We start from the raw sequence: 23,472 nt of genomic DNA, 5'->3' as shown, positions 1-23,472 counted from the left end.
CCTCCCTTTTTTGAAGATGGGAACCATGCTGGCCCTCTTCCAGTCCTCTGGCACCACACCAGAGCACCACGAGTGCTCGTACAGCTGTGCCAGGGGTCCCGCAATGACCTCAGCTAATTCCCTCACCGCTCTAGGGTGGAGATCGTCCAGACCAGCTGATTTAAATACATCCAGTCCCTCCAGAAGTTCCCTGACTAGATCCTCACTGACCCGTGGCCTAGGTGTGCCTCCACTGGGGTCTGAGGGGGACCCAGTGGGGGGACTGATCTGGTCCCTGCTCAGGAAAATGGAGGCAAAGAAGTCGTTAAATAGGTTATCTTTGTCGTCTGCTGTGATGACCAAATTTCCTAGCATGTCTTGCAGGGGCCCCATGTTACCCGGTACCTTCTTTTTGCCCCTTATGTATTTAAAAAAGGACTTCTTGTTGTCTTTGATCTGGGAAGCTAGTCCCATCTCTACCTTGGCCTTGCTGACTGCCCCCCTACAGCCACTGTACAGGGGTATAATCCTCCCTGGTGATGGCACCTCCCTTCCATTGGGTGTATGCCTCCCTTTTAGCTAGAAGACACTCCCAGATGCTTTTGGTGAGCCATGGGGGCTTTTGTGCCCTCCTGCTCCCTTTGATCCGTGTTGGGATTATCTCCCTTTGGGCTTGGAGGATTGTCTCCTTAAGGAGTGACCACTCTTCTTGGACACCTGGCTCCCCTCCTCTCCATGACCTCACTGCCTCCCCAACTATTCTCCTTACCTCATTGAAGTCCACCCTCCTGAAATCTAGGGCTGCTGCCTTGCTGCAGGTCTTTGCCACCTTGCGCTGGATGGTGAATTCCAGCAGGCGAAGATCACTGTCACCCAGGTGGTCGAGCACCCGCAGCCCCCTCACCAAGTTGTGACCTGTGGCCAGCACCAGGTCCAACAAGGCGTCTCCCCTGGTGGGGCTGTGCACCTCCTGGGTTAGATGGAGGTCCTGTATTTGGGCTAGGAACCTATGTGAGCGGTCAGACCTGACTGACTGCTCTTCCCAGCAGATGTCTGGAAAGTTCAGGCCACCCATGATGACCACGTCGTTTGACCTAACTACTTCCATGAGCTGACTTGAGAATTCCTGGTCTAGCTCTTCCCCTTGGTTGGGTGGTCTGTAGTAGACCTCCACTGTTAAGTCTCTTTCCCCGCGACTGCCTTGTATTTTAACCCAGAGCACTTCTGTGTGCCCCTCCTCTGACTCTATGCTACTTGGTGAGGATGTGTATTCCTCCTTAATGCAGAGTGCCTTTCCTCCCTGTCCTGTCCCTCCTGTATAGCCTATAGCCCTTGATATTCACCACCCAGTCATGTGTTGAGTCCTACCATGTTTCAGTGAGCCCCACTATGTCTGGGTTGGTATCAGCTAGCAGGAGGGCAAGTTTCTTCTGCTTGTTTTCCATACTACAAGCATTTGTGTAGAGGCGTTTGAGGCCTCCTGAGGATGTGTGCACTGGCTCCCTAATCACAGCATTGCCCTGGCCCCTGTTGCTTACCTGTGTATATGCTCTGCTCGTCAGTCTAGGCAAGGCTGTACTTGTGAGTGCTGCTTGGTTTAGCGATCCAAGGCCTCCTTCATCTTCCCCTTCCCCCAACGAGCCTAGTTTTAAAGCCCACCAGAGGAGATCTGCCAACCTAGAAGAGAACACACCCACCTTTAGGGGAAAGGTGGAGCCCATCCCACCTGAGTGTCTCTCTCGTCATGAAGTGCAGGTCTTTGTCAAGGAAGCCAATGCCCGCCTCAAGACACCATTCCCAAAGCCGCCAGTTTGTCTCTGCGATGCACGTCACATGCCATCTTCCACGTCCACTCTCTGGTAGGACAGAAGAGAAAACCACCTGTGCACCTGTCTCCTTCAGCACGCCCCCCAGAGCGTGGTAGTTCACCATCAGGTGATCAGGTCTTCTCCTGGCCGCATCATTAGTACCCACATGGATTAGGACCATGGGGTAGTAATCAGTGGGCTGGATCATCCCTGTCACGTCCTGTATCTTTGCTCTGGGTAGGCAGTAGACCTCTCATGTCGAAGGGTCCTGGCGACAGATGGGACCCTCTGTACCTCTCAGGATGGAGTCGCCTATGATGATCACTTGATGCTTTCTCCTTCGGGACTGCTTAGCTCTTTCGGCCTGTTCAGAGCGTAAAGTTGCCTGCTCTCTGGTTGCCTTCTCTTCTTCCTTCTCCAGTGTTGCCAAGGCCTCGTACCTGTTCTCCAGCCAGACTGGAGGAACTGGTACTGCTGTGTTACAAGCAGCCCTGGTTCGGGAGGTGACCATCTGCCACTCTGCAATGGAGGGCACCTCCCAAGGTGCTTCTTCCTTGAGTGTGTGGCCCTGCAGGGAAAGGTAATAGCTGTCAATTTCTTCCTCCACCTCCCTGATCCCCCTCAGCCTGCTAACCTCCTCATGGAGCTCCCTCACCTGTGCCTCCAGGGCCCTAAGGCAGGTGCCTGCAGGACATGTGTGGGTGTCCCCAATCCCTGCCCCCCTGGGCCTTGTTGGGCAACCCCCACAGGCCAGGGAGTGGGGAGATGCCAGCTCCTCTATGGGCTCTGTCTGGGTGGAGGCCTCAGACAATCCCTAGGTAGGCTGCTCCCCCCAGACAGGCCTTGGCAGCACTCCACGTCAGCACCATCATAGGAGTTGCTGCTTGTTTTTAGCTTAGTGCAGTGCCTTCGCCCTGCCCTAGTAGGAGTCTCCCTCCTGGTCCTTTCTGCTCACCTACCGGCGCAAACGCTAACACAAACGCCAACACGCTCTGTTCGCACAGCGCGGCTCCCTAGCAGCTCAGCTAAGAGGGATCTGGGGGGGCTTCCCCTCCGGATCTGGCTCAGCTGTGTCTGGTTCTGCCCACTTTACCGTAGGGGGATCAGCTGCTGCTGCCCCCTGCTGCTGGCTCCATTGCTGCTGTGTCTGCCTCTGGTCTGGTAATGGGGCACATGTGCATGCGGGACACACATGTGCTTGGATCCCTCCTCCCCCCCGCTGCTCCTGGCTCCTGATAAATAGAGAGATTTCTGTTTTCTATTTACCATGCCATGTATTTAAACACTCTGATAGAAAAGGCATGGAGTAGAGGCTCTGCCTACACTGTTCTCTTCCCAGTGGCTCAGAGTAACAGCACTATTCTGGGCTGTGCTTGGGGTGGGTGATGGTGGTGTGCATGTGGGGGGGGGGGCTACAGTGAATTTTGGGATGACTGCTGCCCCCCTGGTAGCCCTCCTCTAAGCACTGCCACCACCTGCCCTGAGTGCAGCCCTGGCCCAGCCCTTTCTTCCACCGGGAGGAGCCAGCTGCAACCCCGGGGCCTCAGCCTGCCCTTGCCTCGTACAGATCTGGGGGCACCCCCCTCCATGCCCTCCCCAGGTGTGTGCAGCGTGGGAGCCACCCCCCTCCCTGCGCCTTCTGAATGAGCCACTCATAGCTGTCCCACGCCCTGCCCCAGCTGCAGCACCTGCCCCTGCCTCAGCCCCAGCCCCACTCCCTCCCACACTGTGGGGGCCTTGACCTGCCCCCCTGCCCCTTTCCCCACAACAGACTTATCAACTGGACACTGGCTGGGCTGCATATCGGCAGTCAGATTGACATTGGCTGATATGGCTCTTTAAAAATCGGCCATCGGTATCAGCCCAAAAAATGTCCATCAGTGCACCCTACTCCGTATTTCAGTTAGTATCAATCAGTCTGCGATATGGGGTAAACGTGATGCGAGTGAGCTGTAGCAGAGTTTTAACTATCCTTCTAAACTGCTATTTAGCTTTTCACTTTAATGATATAGTCCTGTTAGCTGCCTTGCATTCAGTTCGCACAGGAGTGGAAACTGGATGGAGAGTTACTCCATTCTTTCAAGATGTTCACCAAATTTTGTTTCCGGTCATGTGGTTGCTCCCAGTTTTGTTCCTCTGTCATATCTGGAGGTGGCTTAGTAAAACCTTAGTTAGTTCCCTTAATCTCCTAAAGGGGACATTCCGAGGTATGCTGTTTTATATTTGTGTTTTCTTATGAGCTGTGTATTTAAAATCTTATTTGCCCCACTCCATTCTGCAAAGTGAACCTGGCAGACGGTTTAAAAAAAGTAGTGGGGTTACTTGACCATCCTAACAGCCTTAGGTTTTTTTCTGTCTCTCTTTTATTAATGACCCTGCAGTTTCTCTCTAAGTTGGGGGAGGTGGGGGGACAAGGACAATACTAAACAGCTTTGCTAACACGTTAACCTGTTGCACTGTTGGGGCCTTTGTTTCCGGACACCCCCCCCCCCCCCCACACACACACACACACACACTTCTCCCCTTCACGTGTTTTGGGGGCATATTTGGTTTCCTCTCACCTTGCTCAGTTTCCCAGTTGTAACAAGTACATCCTTTTAGCCACTTTGGCCATTGTGGAAAGTCAGGCTGCCTGGTTTAAGAATAAAATTTAACTGGTACTTCGAAAATGTTGTGAAGCTCAGCTAGAGCTCAGGTGTGCGCTTCCCTCAATGACCGTGTCTTTCTTACCAAAAAAGTTGGTCCTGCAATTATTTGCTGAGATTTTTTTTTTTTTTTATCTTGGCATCAGGGTGTTCTGAAATCCTCTGGCATTAGGCCCTAAGCCCTAAAGGTAGCCTGTATTCTACAGTGCAGTTGCTGCAGAGGCATTACTTGAAATTGTGGTGTTCTGGATGGCACAGGGGCAGGGGAGCAAACACTTATTTATTGCATAGAGGCAGTTCCTGCAGTAGCACAAGCTCCCTGTGGGTTGCCATATGATGCCCTCTCTAAATCAGGGCTTGGGACTGGTGCCCTGCTTCCCCCCACTTTTCCCTTGAATTAAGCAGTGGGTTTCTGGGTCTAAGGTTCCTTGGAAGTGGTATAGCTGAGAATTTTATTCATTTCTACGTCCACTGTAACTGGCCCACCCTCTTCCTTGTATTTCTTTAGTTTCTGGCAAAGATGTGGTGTCCTTGGACTCTAGAAACTCCATTGTGTGTTTTAAAACAGCTTCTGCTTTCAGCCAAGTACCACTTTGGACTGGAGAAAGAGCTAGGAAAGCAACTTATCCCATGGAAGGTTGCTTCCTTCAGGAGTATGGTTTACTGTTTTTTGGCAGTGACTTGGGGGAATTAATTTCAGAAAATAACTTTGAAAATGAGATTCCATTAGAACTACCTAAGTGAATGTGTTGCTCTCTTGTCGTAAGTATAATAATGGTGTTTATCTTTTCCTTTGGTTGCTTTCTGAAAAGGAAAAAGAGCTTTCATTTTGATTTTACCATAAGGTATATTTTTTCTAGGTTCCCTTTCCCATCTTGTTTTTCCTTTTTTTTTTTTTTTTTTTCCTGGGCTGGGCTTTTATGTCTTGTTTAACAGTTCCTGCAGGTCTGGGATACTCAATTGTGCTTCAGATTAAATTGTCTTCACTACTTTTGACACAATTGCCTCTGGTGGCAGAATGCACTATGAAAGCAATTACTCTGCCAGCTTCCTTTGGTCCAAAATGTAGAGCTCACGGGAAATAGCTTTAGTAGGAGGAGAAAGGTTACTAAAGAAATAAGTTTGGCCAGTATTCTTTGAGGGCATGCGCATGTGAAAATGAAACTGGCCAATCTGCATCTACTGCCCAGACATACTGAAGCAAATCTATCAATATAAAATGCGCATGGTAAAATGAATTAGAATTGTAACATTTGGCTTTAAAATTGCTGGTATAGATAAAAGCACTGTAAAGGTAACTTTCATGTTAATATTTGGGCAATTCGTGTTCTTAAGTTACAGTTACTAGAAGATGTAAAATCCAGAAGGGATCAGAAATAAATTTAAGACTAAGGTCCACAGCCACTGTAATTTTAAAGAGCCTGTGCTTCACAGCGTGGCTGGTGGCCTGCTTTAGATTGCAGGGTTTAGAAGCTTTCTAGGTGAAAATGAAAGCTCTGGGTTTTTGAGATGGCAGGCCAGATGTTCTCCCAGAGAATCTCAGAATGGAAATTTACTTCCTCAAAAGACACAAAACCCAGAAACTCAGACTTGCTTCTGTACCTTTTTTAAAGCCTTAAAAAGAAGGCAAACAGGCTATAGAAAGAATAGGAAGTAGGGATTGGGGAGGCAGGTATGAACCTTGTTGGTATCTTACTTTGGGCTGTCGCACTCTGCATTCTGCCCCAGTTCTGGACCCTCCAACTGGTGGACAAGATTGGCATGTATTCAGTCATCCTTCCACAAAGCTCTCTGGAGCTCTCCATCTCCCTGTTGTCCGGAGGGAAATGACTTCTTTTAAGCCACTTGAGCTTGCCACTGGTCTGTTGGAGGCAACAGCTTTAGTTACCAATGCATAAAATTTCTGGAAAGAAATTTAATAAGAGAAACCTCCCAGCATCCTGGCATTTGCTCTGTTAAACAAGCCCTAGTGATCTGAAAAAAAACAAAACCAGAGAGAAAAGCCCGTCTTTTAGAATGTAGCTGTCTGCCATGAGCTGCTTGGACTCCTTTATTGCCAATTTTTCCCCCAGTTTGACTCGTTGACCTCTGCCTCCTTCCTTTCCCCCTTGTTCTGTTTGTCATGGCAAGAGATTGAAGCATGTACTGCTTGTCATAGATGTTATTGTTGTAAAAGCTTTGCCCCCTTTCTTTTGGAGTGTCTGCTCACCTTACTCTGATTTAAAAAAAACCAAACAAACAAAGAAAAAGGTGGGGGAGAAGAAAGGCCCTAGAAAGAAAAAATGCCATGTTGTCTGTGTTACACTGGGTGACTGACTTTGTGCATGTGTTGGGGGAGAATGATTTGGTTACAAAATCACTGAAATAAGTGTTAAGTTCCAGGTGAGTAACATCTAATTACATTAAACAACACCAAGGGGAACAGAAGAATCCTGTAGGAGTAGTCTTGCATTTAGGGGCAGATGTCTGTTTAGATGACTCACAAGAATGAATGACTGCTGTGTCTGTCCTGAAGAATTCTTCCAGGCTTTGTTCATCATGGTTGAAACACCTTGACCACCAGCAGTAACTCAGACTAGTTGGCTTAACAAGGCTACCTAGCATTTGCTGGTGGTGTAAAAAAACCAAGCCAGTGTCACCCATTGCAGTTCAGGGGCCAGTACAATTTGTGCCTTGCCATTTGTGGATACCTTTTGCATGCATCTTGCGTGCAACTTGGCTTATCCAAATGACAGCATTGCTCATTTGTACTGGGAGGATGGGGGTGTGTCACTTCTTTTTTTTCTACCTCTTCAAATTTATGGTGAATTTGTGTTCTGCAGTTATTGTGTTCTGCACTCTTTCCCTCTCATATTGCAAACAGAATGGCCACAATTGCCCCTCTGAGAGCACAAACAACACAGTAAAAGAGTTACCTCGGATTATGCTAGGAAAGTAGCAGTTTCATTTCCTGATGTATGTACTTCAGTGAATGTCATGTGATGATGAATGATTTCAGGGGTATCTCTGAACCTAGCTAGACAGAGTTGGCATGTATGTCCCTTGAGCCATAGAAGGCTGGCTCCCATCCAGTAGACAGTAGTAACACTGACAGTACCACAATAACAGTGCCACTAACTCTTGTTGAAGGGTGGCAACACAGACATGGATGCTGTAGGGTGAGACCCGTGCATTTGCTGTGCCATCGTGGTACATACTGACACTGCCTTCCCCATCCTGAAAATGAATGGGTCAGAGAGTTTTAAATAACAAAGGTGTTTCCTTTCTCAGCAAGAGTGTGCCCAGTCTAAGACCCACAGGCAGCACCGTGGGCTAGATTATAGGGCTTCATGGGTTGAATGTGGCCCACAAGCCATGTATTTGACACCCCTAAGTAAAACCCAATTGTGTACATTTTTTTAAAAATTCAGAATACTTTGTCCTACGGAAATTAAACTGAAGCAAATTAAGGGCATTTTAATTCTGAATAAGTATCTATACATATATTTAATATGGCTTAACAAATCTGTTTTAATTCTTACTAGTTTTCTTGAGCATCTCCCCCATTAGACAAGCCCTTGTTTTAATTATAGGGCTTTCTTTATACTTGTTGTAGCATCTAGGGGCCAGTATGAACCTACATCCTGTTGATGTTTCCCTGGAGAAATCTGTAAGACAATTAGTAGGAATAAGCAAAAATAAGTAAGCTTCTATACAGCACAAAAGAGAAATAATCATTTATTTAATCTTCCAACCTAAGATTTTTTTTTTTTAGCGTTAATACTTCTAACTGACATCCTATTTAGTTGTCATTTAAAAAACTGCCATCACTTGTCAGGGTGGGGGGAGAGTGGTGGGGAATCATTGCTACTTTCTCCTTAAAAATGAACAAAGTGCTATTCATGAATGACCAACTTCTCAACATTCCTTGGAAGGAATCTGCATTGTTGCCTGCCATGAAGGTCCTCAGCAGAACAGGCTTTGTACTGGAACAATGCGTGTGTTTGGCTTTTAGTGCTTAGAGCAAAGAACTTGAACAGCAGGAAGATTAAGCAGCATGATACTTGCGTTGCTCTACTGGCTTAATGGTTAGGTAGCACACCGTTATTTCAGACAATAAATACTCTGAACCTGCTGAGACCAAGGAAACAAAGGACTAGAATTCCATCAATTGTTCTATCTCAGCAACTCCACACATGCCAGTTGTCCACTGGGGATTCATCAGATATGTGGCTCAATTGCATTTCTCAGTTTCAGGTATTTTAGTGGGATATCTTCAGCTGGGTTTCTAAAGGATGCACTTTCACTGTCTCAGCTGACATTGTGGTTAAGAGCGTAACCAAAATAAAGTCCCAGGCATCTGTAGTGTCTTGTCCTCACTCAGTAGGATGGAAGCATGAAGAAAACTGTTGGAGCTGCGGGGCAGGGAGGGATTTGGAGCACTAGTTCAGTTCGGATGTGCCCAGGAGGGTTGAGACCATGCAGGAGTGAGCTGTGCCCTGCTATGGTTCAGACCAGGAAGGGGCTGTGAGCGAGTCACATTTCTTGTAGCTATGCACCACCCTTTATGTAGTGCTTGAAAGAAACTGCCTAGCCTGTTCTAATGGTGCAGTTGTCAGCACCTTCCCTACTTTCAGCTTGATTTAATTTGCAGATTGGGACTCTAGTCAGTCCTGTTGTAGGTGTTGCCTGCTTTGCAAAGTTACCTATCTAGCAATATTGCAAGATCCAAGTACTTGCAAATCATTAATTTGTTCTTTAGAAATTATCAACCATCATTGTTCCCTGCTTGCTTTCTGAGTTTGGCTGCGGACAGGAAACCTTCCACCCCAGACTTGTTTGGTCATGTCCATTTCAAAATGCAACTTTGCTTGTACACGCACACAATTCAAGTTACTCCAGTTCCTGCTCAAAGAGTCACTCAAGTTATTCCCTCCTGATCTTTGCCATTCTAACCACCTACCTCCTTTTTGGATTTGGGGCATCTCAGTGGTTCTTCAAAGGCATTTGTCCCCAGCAGCTGCCATCTTTTCCTCTGTCTCTCCTGCCTGCTGTTTCTTTCTTTTGCTGACTCCTCACCCTGTGTCTGCCATCTCCCATGTTTCTGTCCTTTAACAGCTCCAAGTCTTTTTTTTCTCTTCCTCCATCCTTTAGTTTTTGAATTTTAGATGGGGCTTCTGCGATGTTTCTTTCGGGATGTATGTAGTGCCCTCTCCATACCTTTTGGCATTCGTAAGCGGTATCTTCCCTTGTTCCATCACACCCCTTAGAACTAGACTGCCTCTCCTCCAAGGCTGCTTTGAGTTCCATTGAGCATCATCAACACTGACCTTACTGGCATGCTCCATTTCTACTCTGGTGCCTCAGCTCTGTTTTGGGCTGTACTTGTTTCACTTGGGTTGTAAGCTGCTTGTTGCAGGGAGCATGTGTTCTTGTGTGTGTGCCTAGTGCCATACAAATGACAGTGTGTTACGGCTTGTAACCCTATGGCAGGCTATAACTGCTTTAGTGATTCTGTGATTTGCAAGGTATGGCACATGACTCCAAAAATGGGACTTGTGAAGGCAGTGCATTCAGAAAGCTCCAGTTACTAGTAAGTGACCTACAGTTCTCCATATTACAGGTGTTGTATGTTGTGACAGATTCATTTCTTCGTAACAGGAAAAACATTTTTCTGTAACTATTGCCTTGGCATTAAAGCATGTTTCTCTGTTTAAAAAGAAAAGGGAAAAAAGCAAATGTGAAGGAGGGGGATTGGTATATTCTTTAAAGAAAGTTCTCCCTGACAAAATATGAAATCCTTTCCAGCCTGCGTGGGTTGTCTTAAGTAGTGCCAGAGGATGCATCAAGAAAAGTAATAGAAGTAGCGCTTGTGCACTTTTCTGTTTCTGCTGCATGCTTGAGAATGAAACCTTAAAATGAACAACACTTTATTGTGAAATAGGCTATTAATGACTCTTTCTCCATTACTTTTCAGCCCTGATGAAGAATCCTCCCAGAAGTTCATTCCCTTTGTTGGGGTGAGTATTGTGTTGAGGATGCAGGTTCAAGCTGGGTAAATGTGATGAAGGTAACAAGGTTCTGATTGTTTTAATCAATGTACTGACACTCACTTCCTTATGTCAGAAGGGACTGGGAGGGGATCATCAATCTGACCTCATCCCTAGAAAAGTTTTAGTATGTCATCCAGTTGTGTTTTTTATTGAGTCCAGACCATTCCATGTTTGACTAAGGGAAGTCATCCAGAAAGCAACAAGTCTTGAGCTGTAAAGTTCATATTAAATTAATCAACGCCCTTTTACTGAAGTTGAGCAAGGATATACCTGTGAATTTTTTTCAAATTGAAAAAACCTTGCACTTTTTTGCTCTTTGTAAGTCCAATCTTAAAGCTTAGATTGCTTGTTTTTGTGCCCTTTATCTTTTGGCTGGATGGATTCGCATAATGTAACTTGTAGTAAAACCCTGAAGTGAGATTTTGACACCCTACAGAAAATATAGAGGTCAGGAGAGCAGATACTTTAAAATTTAAACTACTAACCACAAAGTCCAGTCATTGAAATTTAAATACTGTAGTTGGGGATATCAATATCAAATTTTATATTACCAAAAGTATGCATATTGGTTGAGTGTAAAAGAATGCATCTTGCATCACTATGTAGCCTAAAACTTGAAATAAATTAATGCTGTTATTTTACCAATAATTTCAAAATGAAAAAATAAAACCTTTTGCAAAAAGGAACCTACAAATTGCTAGCAAACAAAAGTAGGAGAGTGATCACCTTCAAACACAAATCTCCCTTGGTTTACTTGTTGCTATCAGACTACATTTAGCTTATTATTCTCCAGTAAACTGATAAATGGTTCCCCTTTTAAAGCAAGTATTTACTTAATGAATAATCAAGATGAAATTAATACACCAGGAAACAGGCATCCATGGGTTAGTTAGAATTATATTGTAAATATAAATATTTATAATTATACAAATACATGAAAACATGCATAAAATGGACTGCACATCCTCACCCAGTGTTTCTTGCCTTTAAGTCCATAGCTTTTGTGAATTAATGCATCTCTTCCTCATTTTCCTTCTGTCATGTTCAGAAGTTTCTATCCTCCTCTACACTCTAGTCCAATGTCTGGCCCTTATACTCTGCTGAAACTGCTCTTGCTAAAGTGTCCTACAACTACTACTTGCCCATAGTTGAGACCAGTAATTCATCCTCCTCCTTTTTGACACCTTTAACCACAAACTATGCTCTTGTTAAAAAATATTAGCCTCCATTGGCTTACTGCACTTCACTGTCTCCTGGTTTCCTTGGTACATCTCATGTTCCTTTGTTATGTCTTTAAGATGTTCCCCATGACCTCCTTTCTCTGGGGGTCCCTACAAGTCTCTCTTGATCTCGTCCTCTTTGTGCATCTTTTCTTTGGATTGGTTCATCCATAGGCACAAATGTAGCTATCTTCTCCTTCATGATGATTCAGACCTGCTTCTATGCTCTGGATCTTCTGGCCAAATTAAAATCTTACCTTGCCTGTCTAACATCTCTTCATAATTAAACAAACCACCTCAAGCTCAACTGGGTAGCTGTTTCTTTGAGCTTAAAGAAGAAAGGTCACCTGCCTTTTGGTAAAATCAGTTGGGATTTTATTGATTGCCTATCACTATTGTGGCTGATTTCTGAATCTGTTATGGTTTGTCAGCATCCTTTTGGTTATCTACGCTTTTAGACCTGGATATAGTGTCCAGTATCAGTCTCTTCAATTCAATGCACAGGAGTGATGAACCTCCTTATTCCTTCTGAATATTTCCCTCCTTGTATCAGAGGGTTAAAATAGCTCAGCTTGCTTTTGCATCCTGTTCAGTTGTTTATTCACCAACTGAACTGGTGAGACTTTGTTCTTCAGAGTCATTACTTTCCAGGATAAAGTCCCTGGCCCTGTACATATGCCCTATAATTTTTAGTTACCAAATGTGATCCTGTATTTTCCTGCTTTAAATTCCATGTTCAAGTAATCAAACTTGTTCTATAAAACTGATCAGTCCTTATCTATTACTCTATTTGTCATCTGTGGACTGAATTATGAAATTATTTCAATACCATTTCTCAACAAAATGGAAAGATATAAATAGGATCTCATTAAAAGTGCCCCACTTAAACGGGAGGGAAACGGGATTCCTATATGCATTTGTTTTCTAGGACATAATTATCCATTAATCCAGAACATACAGATGTGCAGTACTAGATCAAATATTTTGCCATGGCTCTCGGATATATCCACTTGGTTATCATCAAGAGCTGAATTTATAAACTCATCAAAAATACTGGTTTTGACAAAAGACCTATATTGCAGTCAGCATAATTTATAGGAAATATTGCATCATCTTTTAATACTTCAGTGGCAGCATCTCGTACTAGCTTTCCACAGTCTTGCTCGGGGTGGAAATTCAGGTTTAGTGGTCTGTCTTTCTCCAGGTCACTCTGTTTATCCTGGTTAAAATGGAATCTTCTCTTGCATTTAGAATATTTGTTCAGCATGGAATCTGCTAACCTATCAGGTTTTCCCCAATCCTCATATTTAAACTTTCATGCAAGTAAGTGCTTCAGACTTGAGGGGAGTATAAATTGCTATTGCATTTATACAGCTTTTGTAAACTCATTGAAAGACATAGAAACTTGTCACCTGACTCTACTTAATGCTCCGACTGCTGTTTCTTGAAGCATAGCAGTTTTACTGTTCTCAGGTTTCTTTCGTATTTTGAACCAGGTCCTTTAATCCCCTGAGACACTGAGTTAGAAGTTGAGCTAGAGTGGAAAGCAGGATTCAACTGAGTTCTTTTAGCCACTAGATGTCTCTTGTCATTTTATTTTCATTTTTGGTTTTTAATATCTTTTGCTTTTATATACGGTGTGACTTAAATTGGCTTTTTGTGTTGTTCCTGTTTTAGATTAGCATAATACAGTTTCCATGTGTGCCTTCCAAAGATTCAACTATTTGTAGAGCTTAGGTTGCCTTAACCTAATGGTGACCTGTGACACAACTTCATCTTCCTTTCATTTCAACACCTCTCTGGTTTAGGACAACAAATTCTGGCTTTGACTCTTCACTGCCTTAAATTACTTCTATTCCAAAGATGAATTATGCAGGCTGTTCTTATGCTTACAAGCATTTTCATGACCTTGAATGTAATGTAAGATCTGGGGTCAGTTGATTTTGTTGAGACCCATAACTGGACTGTAGATCTATGTGGTATTACAGAATATTTCAGTTCCAACTCAAAGGCATTAGGTTTTAAATGGTCTAAACACCACACAGCACATCCTGCAAACGTTATAAAGATCTCTATCTTGGCTTGATCAAGTTTCCTACTCTGAGGAATAAAACTAGTTTGAACAATCCTGGTTCACTAGATCTAAAGCTATAAAGGTTCATTTTCTTTTTAAATCATTAGCACCCACCTGCTTCAGGGCTTGGGTAACCAAAGGAAAATATTCTTCCTATCCTGGAAGCATAGAATTGAAGAAGTATTGGTAGATTTTGTTTTTTAAATCCGGATCTGGTCTCAAGTTGTTCAGAGACCTAAGGCATGAACTTGTTCTAGCTTCAACTGTTTTTGTTTTCAAATTATCCAAGCATGCCATTTCCAAGAAGAACATCAGTGGAAAAATTCTAATGGGGAGATTGAGCAATTAAGAAAAAAGGAGACCAGAATTTGTAGCTGAATCTTAAATATATAGTTGTTAGCTTTGTACTTCTTCTGTGGTATGTTCAGAACAATTAGAAACATTTTAAGTAGTGTTATAGCAGGAGTGGGTAAAATATGGCCTGTCAACTGACTGGATCTGGCCCATGGCTGTCTCTGTGGTGCTCCACATAGGGCTAAGCCCCACCCTTTCCCGCTGCGGCAGCCAGCGCTGCCCTCCTGCTAGCCCAGGCCCCACCAGCATGCAGCTTCTGACAGGGTTGTTCCTGGTGAGGCTGCAGCCAGCCAGGTGCTGCTCTGTTCCCCTCGCTTCCAGCGGGAGCTTCCCCCTCAGCGCCCACCTGGCTGGAAGGGTGGAGCAGGAGGAGAAGCCACCACTGGAGGTGAGGGGAGAAGAGCAGCACTTGGCCACCTGCAGCCACACCGGGAACAGCCCTGCTGAAAGCTGCACACTGGCTGGGGCCTGGACTGTTCTGCTCCCCACGCTTCCAGCTGTGGCTCCTGCTCAGGCTCCTACTCCTGCCCCTGCTGCACCACTACAGGCAGGGGTGGGGGAGCTTCAGCCAGGTGGCTCCCACCTCGGTGCATGGGGCTCTGGTTCCAGCTCCCAGCCACTGTCCACCTGCTTTGCTCACTGCAGGTGGCTGCTCATTGTGCCAGGTGGGCAGAGTGGATGGACAGCAGCTGGGAGTTGGAGTTGGAGTCTTACGCACTGGAACAGCATCCGTCCAGCTGAAGCTCCCTCCCCCTGCCTGGTGCAGTGCAGCAGGGGCAGGAGCAGGACCTGCAGCTGGAGGCGAGGAGAGTAGAACAGCTCCATGAGCCCAGGCCCTGGCTAGCATGCAGTTTCCAGGAGGGCTGTTCCCAGTGCAGCTGCACCTGGCTGAGTACTGCCCTGCTCCCCTCGCCTCCAGCAGTGGCTTTCCTGCTCCTGCCCTTGCTGCACTGCTCTGGGTAACTGGGTGTGGCGGGGGTAAGCTTCAGCTGGGCGGCTTCTGCTTGTGGTGAGGAGAGCAGAATAGCACCAGGAACAGCCCTGCCAGAAGCTATGCACGGGCTGGGGCTGGGCTGGGCTAGTGGGCACATGCTGCCCTGGATGGGGTTCGGCCCCATGCCAGAGCACTGCAGACAGTCACAGATAGGGCAAGCTCTGCTACACCCTCTGCTCATGCCTGGCTGGCTTCCTGGCAGCAGCACCCCCACTTTTGCCCCCACAAGGGCAAGGCATGCAGGGAGCAGATCATGGCCTTCCTGCTCCTGAACACTGCTCCCCACCCACCCAAAGCCCCATAGAGAATTTTGGTGAGTTGTTGCTTGTGGGGAAGGGAGGGGATGCTGACCAAGCCCACAACAGCTCATCAAAACTCCCTATGTGGCCTTCAGGCCGAAATAATTGCCCATCCCTGTGCCATAGCACATGGCAATCCTATACGCAGTTTTACATGTTAGTCAGAATTGGGTTAGACTTGTATTTGGGTTAGATTCCTCCAAACAAAATGCTGTGTGCTGCTTTTTGTCACCTGAGGTTGTGGTTTGTTGGTTGGTTTGCTCCCCCAGCTCCTGTCCAAACAAAGGCTAAATCCGTACCCCATTTTTGTAGTAGGGGAGCTTTATCATTATAAAGGGAACCCTTTCAGAGGAGTATTGTTCTTGAACTCACAAAGATGGTCTAGCCAGGATGGTGCTTGTGCTGGATACCATGCATGCAGGAAATTAGTCCCTGTTCTGAAGGGCTTGCTGCCTAATCTGTAAAAACCCAGGTCCTGCCTGTGTAGTACAATGATTGCAAACCCATGAACGTTGTATTAGCAGTTTGCTGATTATCAAGGGACCTTAACAGGATGCACATTCTTCCTGAGGGGAAAGAGAAGTCAGCAGAGTCATTCTTGGTATGAAGGCTTTGTTGGAGCTGAAGCAGCCTTTTGCTGATCTCCCACATTAAGTGAAGGGTTAAGTAATTTAATTTGAAGTCATCTTTGTTCTTCCTATGTCAGGGTATACATGCAACTCCCAAGCTACAGAGTGCAGCTCTGATCATCAGAACTCCTCTTCAGGTAAAGGCATGATAGGATCTGATGCACAATTCACCCAGTCGTTCCTCTTGCATGCCACAGGCAGGAGGCGTGATTGTGGGATTCAGCATAAGATCCTATCTTGCCTTATGCTGGTCCAAGGGAAGTCCGGGAATGCCACTCAGGCTCCCCCTGCACCAGCAAGTAAAAAGCTCCTGTCAGCTATAGGACTTGAAGCTGTGGTAATATCCCAGAGCTGCTGGGACCAAGAGTCTCTTGGCTGCAGACTCTGTCCTTTGGCAGCCCTATAGCCACCAGGACCAAGAGCCCTGCAGCTGCTTGGCACCAAAAGTCTCATCAGCTTCAGATCTCTCTATCCTGGCAGTTGTGGGGCGCTGGAGGGGCTGAGAAGTCCCCTCAGCTACAGCACTCCCAGCCCCCTGCTACATGTGCAAATTAAAGCTGGATTGCAATCAGCGATAAAGATATTGCACACTTTTGAGCTCTAACTTTATAGCTGGTTGGACCTTTTTATGGTGTGTTAATTGCTTTGTACATGCAGCCAGACTAAATTAATTGTGCAATTAACCAGTTAATTGTGTAATGCATGTAACAGGTAGCGGAGGCCTCAGAGTAGAAATGGAAAATGTCAAAAGACTGACTTCCTGATGTTGAAGCTACTTACATTTATCATCCTTTAGGCCTTTTCCTGTGTTGCAGTGAGTCAATATGAAATATATTGGCCACTTTTCTCCTACTAATGTTATTCTCGTAAATTAAGTATCAGTCTTAAGACTTCAGAATGACTTTCAATAGTCTCAGAGAATGTTAACAGTAACAATAAGGATGATTGGTTTAGAATATAAAACCTAATTTGTCTCCCTGTCCCCCATATAAAGTTTTAATAAATTGATGTTATGCACTGGCTGACTGGTTAGGAGTCAAATCATCATGTCTCAATATACTTATACTCCCATAGTGTCTGTTAGCCTTACTGTCCTGGTCAGGAGCTCCAATTTGGATTTCCGTATCCTTCTCCTTCCCCGCCCCATGACAACTTCACATGTTGAATGCACAAAAAGATGTGGTGATCCTCTAACATTAACCAGTGCTGGAGGCATTTGTTTTGATGGTAGAATATTATCAACTGGAAACTGTTACTTGCTTTGCTGTAGTGTAGGTGTATGGCCAAACAGCACCCCAGATGTGGTTGCATTTTGATAATAAGGGAAGAGGCCTGTCTCTACAGGTGTGTACCATGCTTGCACTTGACTGAACAGAGGTGGTGAGCAAGAGTGGGTTTTAGGTGCCTTTCTACTCCCTTTCTTATTGCCGGAGACCCCTTGGAGCTGTTAATAGCCCCTAGCATAATCTAAACTGCAAGAATCTCTCAAACTTATGAGAGCTTTTGACAGCACTCTGTAGTCTGTGTCTTTTAAATAGTGGGAGTCAAGGGAGTGCTATATGGCTGCTAGTAGGCCAGCTATGTGATCCCCTGACCAGAATATTTGCTACATGTTTTTAAAACATCTTTTTGGTCCTATTGCATCATTAAAATCATGCAAAGAAAACTTGTGGGGCAGAGTGTTTTGTGTAAGTTTATTTCAAGTTTTGGAGCCTACCATTACATGCAACTCAGCTGTTTTTTCCATCCTAGGTGGTAAAGGTTGGAATAGTGGAACAGTCCTCGGCTACATCAGGTAACGAATAGAACCTTTTTAATGTTTTTTATTTTCTTTAGTGTTCCAGAGTGGAACTGTAAACCATGTTATGAGGATCCTCAAATATGTGGGTTCACTTGTCAAAGGTCACTCGGTGGTTATGGCATACTGGGCTTCTTTACATGGGGAAGTTATATTACTATGAGGTACTGTGTGAATTCAAAACAGTATAATTACAGTAGTGTAACTCCCCAGGAGAAATTCTTATTTTGAAGTGAGGACCTTTTACTGGCTTAATGTACATGAACCTGGAAACCATTTTGAATTGGACTGAAACGGAAAAAAAGGGGGAGAGTTATACTATTATTACTATAACAGGAGAGCTATACTAGCATAACTGGAAAAAATCCTGCATAGATAACCCTAACAATTAAAAAAGTTAGCACAGCATTAAGAAAGTCTGGAAATGCAGAGGTGTTTGCTTTCTGTTCAGATCTATTCCATGGAAGTCATTTGATGACAAAAATAGCAGAGGCATACTTTAACCAGAACTCAGAAACACTGAGTCACTGACACACTGGGGAAACTAGTTCAGATTCTAGCAGCTTGTTATGATGGTGCTACTTTACTGCTGTTTTCTGGTGCTCCGACAGAAATGGAGAGTGGGGGATCAGAAACAGTTGACAATTGTCAAAGGGAAGATTTTATTTAATATATTTCAAATAATTATACCTTGGAAGGCTGAATTAAGGTGGTATGTACCCACTGTAAGTCATCCCTCCTTTGCATATGCGTTATGACATTGTCTAATGACATGGTCACATTTTTTTTCCACAGGGTCCCTGTCACATCCATTGCCCTGGGTGGGTGGTGCTTTGTGAATGACCAGTGGTTTGGGGTTTTTTTTGTTTTTTGGGGGTTTTTTAATTTTTTGCCCAGTGCATAGATCCAGCTTTGTTTTAATGCTTATTTACTTTTCTCATGGATTCTTCTGTAGCACTCGTGACCATAGCATTTGACTGACTTGCATAAATATTTGTATCTTTATGAAACCCATGAAGTGAAGAACTAACTATACTCCTGTACAGGGGGGAGCAGAAATGCAGAGATTAAGGATAAAAATCGCAACAATTTAAGACTCATAGAACCTGATTTTCCCCTTCCTCCCCTATCCCGTAGCATTAGGTAGTATTTCATGTTTTCAAGGCAGAGCTTACACTAATTTTTGATGCATTGTGAGGGGTAGGCACTTCTGCAAATCACACCCCAGGGTTGCAAATGCCATAAAGAAAGGAAAAATTAATGGCTGCCTGTTAAATACTTAGTTTAAATGACTTGCCTGACAGCGTGCAAAGATTCCATAGCAGAGATGGAGAAAGAACATTATGCTCTAGGGCAGCATTAAACATAAGACCATACTTCTCTTTACTTACAAGCCCTGCCTCCTGTCACACCATTCCACATTCTGTAATAAGTATGGGCAAGAGATCGTAGAATCATAGAAAATTAAGTTTGGAAGGGACCTCAGGAGGTCCACCCCTTTGCTCACAACAGGACCATTCCCAGCTAGATCATCACAGCCAAGGCTTTGTCTAGCAGAGTCTTAAAAACTTCCAAGGATGGAGATTCCACAACCTCTCTAGGCAACCTGCTCCAGTGTTTAACAACTCTCCTAGTGAGAAAATTCTTCCTAATATCTAACCTAAACTTCCCTTGCTGCAACTGGAGACCATATGTCCTTGTCTGTCATCTGTCACCACTGAGAACAGTCCTCTTTTTGAACCCTCCTTCGGGTAGTTGAAGATTGTTATTAAATTCCCTCTGTCTTGTCTTCTCTAGATTAAAAAAACCCAATTACTTCAGTCTCACCTCATAAGTTATGTTCTCCAGACCACTCGCCACTTTCATTGCCCTCCACTGAACTCTCTCCAATTTGTCCACATCCTTTCTGTAGTGGCAGACCCAGAACTGAACACGGTACTCCAGATGTAGCCTCACCAGTGCTGAATAGAGGGGAATAATCACTTCCCTTGTTGTACTGGCAAGACTCCTACCAATGCGGCCCAGTATGCCATTATCCTTCTTTGGCAACAAGGGCACACTGTTGGCTCATATTCAGCTTGCTGTCCAATGTAACCCCTGGGTCCTCTTCTGCAGAGCTGCTGCCCAGGCAGCCCCCAGCCTGTACTGGTGCATGGGCTTGTTCTGTCCTAAGTGCAGGACTTTGCATTTGTCTTTATTAAACCTAATGAGATTTTTTTGGCCCAATCCTCCTATTTGTCTAGGTCACTCCAAATCCAGCCCTACCCTCCAGCATATCTACTACTCTCCCTCAGCTTGGTGTCATCTGCAGACTTGTTGAGGGTGCACTTTAAGCCATCTTCCAGGTTGTTGATGAAGATATTGAACAAAACCAGCCCCTGGGAACTGCACTTGATACCAGCTGCCAGTTAGACATCAAGCCATTAATCACTACCCCCTGAGTCCAGTGCTCCAGCCAATCTTCTGTCCACCTTAGAGTCCATTCATCCAGCCCATACTTCCTTAGCTTGCCTGCATGAATGTTGTGAGAGACCATATCAAAAGCCTTGCTAAAATCAAGGTATGCCACATCCACTGGCCTCCCTGCATCCACAGAGCCAGTTATCTCATCATAGAAGGCAGTCAGGTTGGTCAGGCATGACTTGCCCTTGGTGAATCCGTGCTAACTGTTCTGAATCACTTTCTCCTCTTCCAAGTGGTTAGAAATGGATTCCTTGTGGACCTGCTTCATGATTTTTGCAGGTACTGAGGTGAGGCTGACTGGTCTGCAGTTTCCTGGATCCTCTTTTTTCCCTTTCTTAAATATGGGCACTATGTTTGCCCTTTTCCAATCATCCAGGACCTCTCCCGATCACCATGAGTTTTCAGAGATGATGGCCAACAGCTCAGTCATCTCATGGTCACTGCTACCCAAGTTACCATCCATTACTACATTCCCTACCAATTCTTCTTTGTTTGTGAGCAGCAGGTCAAAAAGAGCATGACCCCTATTTGGTCTCTCTAACACTTGTACCAGGAAGTTGTCCCCAACACCACAAAAACTTCCTGAATTCCCTGCACACTGCTGTATTGCCCTCCCAGCACACGTCAGGGTGATTTGAGGTCCTCCATGAGAACCAGGGCCTGTAATCAGGAAAATTCCACTAACTGTTTGAAGAAAGTCTCATCCACCACTTCCTTCTGGTCTGGTGGTCTGTAGCAGACCCCCACCACAACATCACCCTTGTTGCTCTCTCCTCTGACCCTAAGCAAGAGACTTTTGACAGGCTTATCTCCAGTTTTGTACTGGAGCTCTGAGCAATCTTACGGCTCTTTTTTACATGAAGTGCAACTCCTCCTCCTCTTCTCCTCCCTGTGCTTCCCAAACAGTTTATACTCATCCATGGCAGTGCTCCAGACATTTGAGCTCCTACCAAGTCTCTGTTATTCCAGTCACACCATAGTGCCGTAACTATGCAAGGACTTCCAATGCTTCCTGGTTGTTTCCCAGCCTCCATGCATTTGTGTACAGGCACCTTAGGAACTAATTAATTGCCTTGATTTCTCAGGAAGAATGAGAGAACCTCCCCTGTTGCCCCCTCCCATTTGTTCTTCTTTTTAATGTGAGCAAAAGTTGATCTTTTTTTGCTGGTTCTTGGAAACAGCTGGATGCATTGTCTCAGGACTTGCCCCACCCCACCCCACCCAAAAAAAATGCTGGACAGATGCTTAGCATGGAAAATTTTAGCCTGAACATTGTTTTATAAGCAAATGAAAAACAGGGTCATATAACAGAAAACATCTAAAGATGTGGCACTGCCTGCTTCTGTGTGCATCAGATAGTGTGGCAATAGGATTCTATCAGTGTAAGGTGTTTTTTTTTTTGTCACTACTTCATCCCAAGCTACTCTTGTTTTACAAACTATAGAGACTGCTTTTATGCCTCAAAGTAAATTGAAATGCCTTATTGCTGTGTTCTAGATGCTCATGGATCCAGGCATGAGGAGAACCCTGCTTGTGTAGCTCCTTACCCATGGAAGAAGGACTTTGTTCCCATCCTCACACCCAGGCCTCTCCACCAGGGTGGGAAAGGATTTAGTTCAGGAGATCTGGGAGAGGTTAGAGTGTGGGCACAGTGAAGCAGAAGCAAGAGAATATTAGATGTCGCAGCAGCAGCTCAAAGTTGTATTCTGTGCAGCATTCTGTGCTTACCTCATGGTCTCTGGAGGGCAGCCCTGGGATTTGCTAGGTTGCTGTATTTGGAAGCTGATGGGGCTTTGTACAGACATTGAGTTTCTTCTGGGAGAGTTGCTGTTCTCCCAGGAGAAGCCACAAGTGTACAGATGTTCGGACTTTTTCTCCCATGGTAAAAATGGCCACTTTAAAAGAAAAATAACCTGCAAACAACCAGGGTTAAATAATTCCCAGGAGAGTTTCTTCTGGGACAGTGAATGTCTGTACGTGCTGTGGCTTCTTTCCAGTTTCTCCCCATCCCCCACAGGGAGACAGTATGTCACTCACTAAACTCTAATGCTCCTGAATACTCCCACTTTGCAATCCCCACATTATGCTACAGGGAAGTGCAGGTTGACCAACGACAGTCTGGGTCAGCCAATCAGGGCCACCATGTGCAGTACTGCAGTCTGTTGCCAGGCAGACGAAGGAAGCTTACATTGCACTCTGAGATGCGTGAACATCTCCTCCCCACCTCCTGCCCCTGGCTGGTAGCCCTGCAAGTTCTCTGCTTTTCAAGACCTCAGCATTCAGATACTTGTATACCAGGAGCAGGCAAAATAGCTGATCCAGCTGGCATCCAGATTCCATTTCCCAACAGCCCCTGCCCTCATGGCTTGGGCTGGTCTCCATGGAGACTCCAGGTGCACCTGCTGGGAAAGCTCAGGCTGGGGTTGCCATGGAAACCAACCTGGGCCTCACTGGCAGTGCACATAGCAGAGCAGTGCAGGGGGCTGCTCCGGAGCCGCTGGGAACTTGGAATGGGGGTAGCTTGCTCCAGGGCAGAGCCATGATCTGTAGCCTGCATGCTTCAGGCAGGGGCACACAAATAGGGGATTGTGCCTCTGCCCTGGCTCTTTGCAGCGGTGACACCTTGGTCTGGAGCCGGGGCAGAGCTTCAATCCCTTGCCTGTGCAGCCGTGCCTGGAGCATGGATCGTGGCTCTGCCCTGGCTCCATAGCAAGCTGCCCCCATCCCAAGTTTCCAGTGGCTCCAGAGCAGCCCCCTGGTCTGCTCTGTGTGGCTGAGGCTGGTCTCCATGGCAAACCCAGCCTGAGCTTTCTGCACAGGTGTGGCTGGGGTCTCCATGGAGACCAGCCCAAACCATGAGGGCAGGGGCAGCTGGTAAACAGGATCCACAACCAACTGGATCCAGCCCACGGGCCAGAGTTTGCCCATCCCTGTTGTATATGCAGCTCTGGGTAAGTTTCCCTACCCAGAGAGCAATCCTGGGAGAATTCTCCCAAGTTGTTTGAATGCACGTACGCAGCCTGAACCATCTCCTTTGGGAACGATGTTAAGGGATCTCCACCACCACCCCTCATCTTGAGACTATCCCAAGAGGAAAGACTTCTGAGTCAAGCTGTGCAGGGTTGAGAGGAAGAGAAAAAAAGACTTGGGATCATCTTTCTCCAAAAAAATGAATAC

The 23,472-nt window shown here is 45.6% G+C and overlaps 1 protein-coding gene across 1 annotated transcript in view; it reads left to right on the top strand.

Moving 5' to 3' along the window:
- Window positions 1-23,472, top strand: part of PACS2 (phosphofurin acidic cluster sorting protein 2) — a 107,760-nt gene that overhangs the window by 59,928 nt on the left and 24,360 nt on the right. Inside the window, exons 20-21 of the mRNA XM_019530574.1 lie at window positions 10,389-10,431; window positions 17,787-17,829. Of these exons, the coding sequence (XP_019386119.1) occupies window positions 10,389-10,431; window positions 17,787-17,829 (86 nt within the window). The remainder of the gene's footprint in view (window positions 1-10,388; window positions 10,432-17,786; window positions 17,830-23,472) is intronic.

Source organism: Crocodylus porosus, unplaced genomic scaffold (genome assembly GCF_001723895.1).
Source record: "Crocodylus porosus isolate Cpor-Errol unplaced genomic scaffold, CroPor_comp1, whole genome shotgun sequence".
Classification (NCBI taxonomy): domain Eukaryota; kingdom Metazoa; phylum Chordata; order Crocodylia; family Crocodylidae; genus Crocodylus; species Crocodylus porosus.
Note: the sequence above shows the minus strand (reverse complement) of the source record. Positions and strands in the feature narration are given on the sequence as shown.